General features: G+C 36.0%; 1 protein-coding gene across 4 annotated transcripts in view; it reads right to left on the reverse strand.

The window, feature by feature from the left end:
• The window catches only part of LOC131158080 (probable E3 ubiquitin-protein ligase XBOS32), a 45810-nt gene extending 42622 nt beyond the window's left edge, over positions 1-3188 (reverse strand). For 2 of the 4 annotated variants that reach the window (XM_058112655.1, XM_058112654.1), the window contains exons 1-5: positions 1989-3163; positions 1769-1828; positions 1417-1488; positions 1131-1306; positions 864-1024 (exon numbers count right to left, since the gene is read on the reverse strand). In XM_058112655.1, coding sequence (XP_057968638.1) covers positions 864-1024; positions 1131-1306; positions 1417-1488; positions 1769-1828; positions 1989-2135 — 616 coding nt within the window. In that variant the 5' untranslated portion in view covers positions 2136-3163. Of the gene's footprint in view, positions 1-863; positions 1025-1130; positions 1307-1416; positions 1489-1768; positions 1829-1940 lie in introns of all 4 variants that reach the window. The other 2 variants (XM_058112652.1, XM_058112653.1) reach the window with 2 other exon arrangements.
• Between the last annotated feature and the right edge of the window lie 3705 nt (positions 3189-6893).

The following is a 6893-nucleotide window of genomic DNA, read 5'->3' on the forward strand; positions in this document are numbered from 1 at the left end:
CAGTGATGCAGATTGGGCATCATGCTTAGACACAAGACGATCTGTTACAAGATATTGCATCTTTCTTGGAGATTAATTGATTTCTTGGAAATCAAAGAAACAAGCTACTGTGTCAAGGTCTTCAGCTAAGGCAGAGTACAGAGCTATGGCTGTAGCAACTTGTGAAATCATGTGGATTCTTTATTTGCTAAGGGACATGCAGATTAGGCATGATAGAGAAGCAATGTTGTTTTGTGACAGCCAATCAGCTTTGCACATAGGGTCCAGTCTAGTTTTCCATGAAAGGACCAAAAATATAGAGATTGATTGTCACATTGTAAGGGACAAGGTGTTGGCTAAGGTGATTAAACTGAATCATGTGAGAACTCATTGTCAATTGGCAGATTTGTTAACTAAGGCATTGGGTTATCAACAATTTTCAGAATTACCATCCAAGATGGGACTGTTTAACATTTGTTCTTCATCAGTCCATCTTGAGGGGGAGTATGAAAAGCCAGACAACAGCAGCAGCAGTTAGTTCATGCAGCCCAGACAAGTCAGCAAGCTTCAAGTTAGAACAGAAAATCTGTTATATTGACAGCATGTATTTTTTAGTTAGTTAATTAGTTCTTTTCACCAGATTCATACATGAATCTGTTATAGCTGTTAAGCTGAGAGTATATATATACAGTTGTATAGTTATCAATTCAATTAATGAAATCAGTTTTTTTTTTATCAAGATTGATTTCTCATAATTTACGCCTATTTTTTATATTCATTGCTCAAGGTGTAAATGTATCTTAGGCATGATTTGACGTAATACAAGAGTTATTCAAAAACACTGAGAGATTATGATCAGAGAGGAATTGTACAAGAAGGCCTACCTATTAAATCAATCGTAGTTCCATCATCCACAGTTATTTCAGAAACAGAAGCCCCCAAGTCCAAGAGTAACTGCACACTTTCAACATGTCCATTCAGTGCCGCCATATGGAGGGAAGTGATGCCCCCATCTGCACGTTTATTAATCACCTTATGAAAAGCCCTGGTGCAAGTGCAACAAATAAAACACAGAACTAACAAATTAGCAGGCTGGAAAGGATCAATTTATTGAAATAAATAAATAAATAATATGAAAGGACTTAAAATACCATTCATCAAATTCTGCAATAGAGTCTTTGTTGCTTGACTTTTTAGTTAAGATATTCCAGATATCTGAAATACTAGGAATATAATCTGCAAGCAGAAGCCTTATGCATCGAGAATGCCCATTCAAAGCAGCCAAGTGGAGGGCTGTACCCCCATTAAGATAATCTGCTCTGTGAATCTAACGTCCAATTTCCCATGAATTGCAATAATTTTATCAAAAAAATCCAATAGAACGTTAACATTATAAAGGAAACATATGTATAGTGCAATTGCAATAACATGCCATACATTGGCTTTGAAAAGAACCAGAGTCTGAACAACCTCCCAGTGTCCATGTTGACACGCTTGCATCAAAGCAGTCTGTTTGCCAAAACAAATCAAACAAGCCTTCTTACTGGATATAAATTACAGCTGATTTTGAAATCCCAAAAACACTGGTATGGGTGGGATTAGTGAGAAGGTAAACTAACTTCCAGAGAAACTGAAAACAATTACACCACTTTCTTGGGTTTTCAACCGTTGAGATCAACAAAGAGTATCAAAAGCAATTGACCCAAAACCAAAAATCACAAACAAAACAAAAACAAAAACAAAACAAAACAAAAAAACTTCTTTCAATGAGATAAAATAAATTACTTACCTGCCCGCGATAATTTCTGAGATTAATATCAACTCCAGACTCGAGCAAGAGAGAGACAATCTGAATATATGTCACAAATTACAGTACAACCATTGTCAGAAAAACTATAACACTACAAAATTCAGAAGAAATGAGTTACTAAGAAAAATTTGCAATCTGCAATAGGGAACACCTCATGGTGACCTTGAGCTGCAGAATAGTGGAGGGGAGAATTGCGAACCCCGAAAGTGGAATATCTCACGAGGCGAGGATTATACTCCAACAAAGCTTTGGCTTCTTGAAGATCCCCATCTCTTGCCGCCGAAACCAAGCGCTCCCCAGATGCCGAACATCCAAAAGAATTCCCCACGATGCTTAGAAATCCCATAATTCTTAATTATTACACCCAGGAAAAGTTTTTTTTACCCTATATTACTTCCTAGCTTTAGAAATACTTGATCTTCACAATGAGTCGACACAAAATTCCGCATCCAAAAATTTCTTACGCGTAATAAACAATCTGAAATATATCTAAAGAAATTAGACGAAAAATAAAAGGCAAACCTCTCTTCCCACTGAATTCATTCTTGTTCCGAAACTGAAAACAACCTAGCAACAAACTATTGCATTAAATCCACCAGGTTAGTTGTAACGGTCAAGATCTCGCTGTGATCCGATAAACCCAAGAAAATAAAGATGGCGACCCTTTTCAGCATTAAAAACCCATATTGATGTCGCAATCAAAAATTCATTCACAATTTTTGACTGTTGAAAAATTAAAGTTCTCCTCCTCTTCGAGAGATCCAATAAAGTTCAGAACTATAAAATCTGCGATAATTTCATTTAAAAAATCCTTTATTTACATCAAAATGATCACAACTCAATTCCAGATTTCCCTTAAGCCTCAGAACCCGCGACAAACTTCCAAAATTTGCCTCATAAAATCAAAATTTACAATGCCAACTTCCAAAGCTCATCAAAATATCCCATACCCAATGAAAATCGCACCGAAAAATAGAAATCAACGTGCCCACTTTCAAAGTTTTCCCCGAGAATCAAAATCAATCACGAACCCAGATAATCTCAACGTACAGATCAAGTATCTGCTTCGTTGGTTAGCTTAGTCGATACGCACAAGAAAAAAATCGATGGATCAAGAATGCCATCATGAGAAATAAAAATCCGATGCGTGGGAATGATGGCTGCATGGCGCAATGTCCATTAACATATGCCCAAAAGCCAGAAGGAAAGGAAGAAAAGGGGAATAGGAAAAGTAACAGAAAAGGAAGCTTATCGAAGAGAGCGACATTTACCGGGACTCAACCAACAATGTTTCAAGAAAAGCGTGTCCCCGGCTCATGACGAGGCGCTGTCGAGTCACAATGGTAGTTGTTAGGTAGCTGCTCTATCGTTCACAGCCACGGAAACTCCGGAGTGAAACACGACTATCATTATAATCAATATAATATGGTAGATATTTATTTTAATTATTAAATTTTTTTTTTTTTTTATTACGTCCGGTGTTCTCAGCCGGCTTCTACCACATTACCCTGGCATGCAACTCAGCCAAGACTAATCCCACGCCCCCACAGAATCCACCCCAAGGCCCCGCATATTTCAAGCTATTTTGCTATAATAGTTTTATTTTTCTATTATTATTTCTTTGCGTGTTTTTATCTTGTTATTATTTATCATTCTTTTTTTTTTTTTCCTTTTCTTTAGCTTGCTCACTATTTTTTTTTGCATTTTATATTGATTGTCTATTTTTTTTTCATCCTTTTATGGCTTACCACATGCAAAGTTAAGGACACACATATATAAGTATTTTTAGAATGATATATAATATATATATAACTATAGCATGGTAAATACCGCTAACAAAAAATAAAGGATCACGTTGATTGAATACTACAAAGAAAAACAAAATAATAGTTGGAAGATTTAATGTATGCCCTGTGAGAGCGTTGCAATGCCGAGGTCAAAGGAGAGAAGATATCTCATATTGACAAATCAATTGAATTATAAACTTAGAAAAATTTCGGATACCACATAAAAATGTTAAATAGCCCTCAAGATGAAAGTTATCATATAGATGATGCATTCATATGTAGTAAAGTAGTGAAAGATTGTTTGTGTACTTTAACAAACTTCCTAACGATTAAAAGCTATCATCAACGTAAAAGTATATTACACCTGTCATAATTTCTTTAAGCCTCTCCAATTTCCCTCGTGGTTACTTTTAACATAGATATGGTAGCTTTAATTATCCTTATACTATTTGAACTTCCCATAAAGGTGTATTTTTAGTCATCATCAAATACACCACACTCCCTAACTCTAAAAGATATTTTCAAACTTGGGAGTATGAATAAGGAAGACTTCATCTATCTTCAATTAAACTCTTGAGGTGAGCCCTCATTTCAACATTTGTGTGTGTGTGTGTGTGTAAAAAAATTAAAAATGAGGACATTTTTTGCTTACTTTATTACTCCAAAGTCATTTGAGTGTATTGGGAATTTCAACCTTCCATAGCCCTAGACTAAGAACTTAAACAGGAGTTTAATTTTCTAGCTTGAAATTTGATTATTGTGAGATTTCCTAATTAATTATGAATAATAAAATAATGAACATGTACTTTGGGTGATTTCACTCCAAGAATATGAAGTGATAACTTTGTTGGGCCTCCCATGGTGGGACCTGGGCTTAGGCTCCTAAGGTGACTTTCTAGTTGCACTTGCCAATGTTTTTTGCCTTTTTTATTTTTTCCTTCGTTTTTTTTTTTTTTTTTTTTTTTTTGTAGAGAATTGCTTGCTATGTACATTGCTTGCTTCATGGTGAGGCGAGCCTTTGGCGAACCATACTAAGGTGGTCCTCAAGTCTCCAATCAAAGGTCCTTTTTTAATAGAATCACTAGTTTCATACCAAGGTTAGTCCTTGTTTCACCATAACAAGGTGGTCCTCAAGTCTCCAATCTATTGTCTTTCTTTTTTTTTGAGACTTCAATAGGAATTTGTTCCTTTTCGAAGGTGAGGGTTCTAAAGCCAAGGTGATCCCTAAATCCCTAGTTTTCCAAGGTAAGTCCTTGAGTTCTAAGGTTAATGTGATCCCCAAACCCTTCATTTTTCCTTTTCTCAAGATGATTAATCAGAAACTAGAGCTGAGGTGATCCCAAAACCCTTATTTTTCCAAGGTGATACTTAGGTTCTAGATCGAAGTGATCCTTGGACCCTCTCTTAATTTTGATCTAACCAATGCGAGATCTAAGGTCTTTTAGGGTCAATGTGACCCTTGAACCCCCAAGTCTCGAAATGAATTATCCTTGGGTGTTTTGGTCAAGCTTACCTAAAGGTCTCTTTCAAGGGTATTTCCTAAGGTGGTCCCCCCCCCCCCTCCTTTTTCTCCTACTCTTAAGGACAACAAAGGTATTTTCCAAGGTTACAAACACAAACCTTATGGTCAAGGTAGTCTTCTCTTTCAAGGGTATTTCCTTAAAATACCATAACATATCTTAACTACACTAGTGATAGTAATGACCTACCTTTTAAAGTCTTTTGCCTTGGAACGTCCTGAGCAGCCTTGTTCTTTACAATTATTTCCCTATTGTTACCACCTGGGGAGGTGGCCTACTCTCCAAGACTATTTCCCAAAGTAAATTTTGGTCATTGGTACTTGGACAATTTTTCCAAGTGGGCCTATTGCCTTTTGTACTTGCCTGTGTACCATCACAAGGTTACCCAACCACCAACCCCCTTAAACTCTAGCCTTTTTTGAGTAATTTTAACACATCACCACCACTAATTGGCTTATTAGCCCCTTATATGCAACCAATTTAAATTTTCTAGCTAGAGAAGCCCTTCCAGTGGCCCACACGCCCCCCCCCCCCCCACACACACACATTGGCTACACGCGTTAAGAAGTTGCTAAACTTCTTCTATATTTTCCAAACCCATGAGATATTGCTTCCAACTGTGATATTTTGGATTTTCTCTTAATATTTTAAAGATGTGGGTTAAAAGTTGATTGATCAAGTTTATTTCACATTTATAAGTATAAATTTAGCCTAATCTTTGACTATTAGAGCAAATAAAATAGGTTTGTTTTGTGTATTTTTCTACTTTGGGGTTATTTTAATTTCATGTTTTATTGGGGCTTTTTTTATGAATTTGTGTTTTAGTTAGTAGTGGGAATGAGTCTTGGACATGTAAGTTATTGTACAATTATCATTTTGAATGAGATTGTTGCAATTTCCCCCTCTCTGTTTTGTCTCTCTTATGAGTTCCCCTTCTACTTCTTCTTCCCTCTTTTCCCTCTCTCTCTCTTATTTTTGTTTTTGCTTTTTGGTTATGTCCTATTGTGGTTGTTGCTACTTGTTCTTCTTCTTCCCTTCTTTTTGTTGACTTTTTGAGTCCTATTTCGTTTTGATTATGATAAATACAAAGTATCTTACCTGTGCATTGAGTATGTGAGCAAGATTATCTTTTTGCATGCACAGATGCTAAGGATCTCATAGAAGTCATGAGGAGCTGAAATTCAACATCACCTGACGCATGGCATAACTATACGAAGTGCAAAAAGAATGAAGACAAATCTTTCAAATTGTATTTGTATTCAATTTATTTGGGCTTGTAATATTATATGGTCTATAATAATTGTATCACGTGCATGATAGGATTGTAATGATCAAATGACCATAGTTTGACCATGGGGAACCACAAGACCTTAGGGATCACCCTTCGGTCTACCGATGCCAAATTTTTGGGACTAATTAAAAAGTCTAGCCACAAATTGACCCTAGGTCCCTGCACATCACTTGGATAAATCCCATCAATATTACAAATCATAATTATGCAAATAGGGGAAAATTGTACTCAAAACAGGACCCATATATGTTTATGTTGACTCTATGAGTCCAATCTGCTTTTCATAATGACAAATCACTTGGTATTTGATCTGTGCATTGAAATTGTGAACACAAATAATATATAGCATGCACGAAAGGATAACAAGTCATGGAAGCCATGAAGATTAAAGCATACATATCTTGGCACAATCCATGGAACTCAAAGAGTACAAGAATAAAGATGCAAGCAGCAAGTTCAAGAACATCATAAGAATGGGTATTTATAACTAAATGTACTTGCATTTC

This window comes from Malania oleifera, chromosome 6 (genome assembly GCF_029873635.1).
Source record: "Malania oleifera isolate guangnan ecotype guangnan chromosome 6, ASM2987363v1, whole genome shotgun sequence".
Lineage (NCBI taxonomy): Eukaryota > Viridiplantae > Streptophyta > Magnoliopsida > Santalales > Ximeniaceae > Malania > Malania oleifera.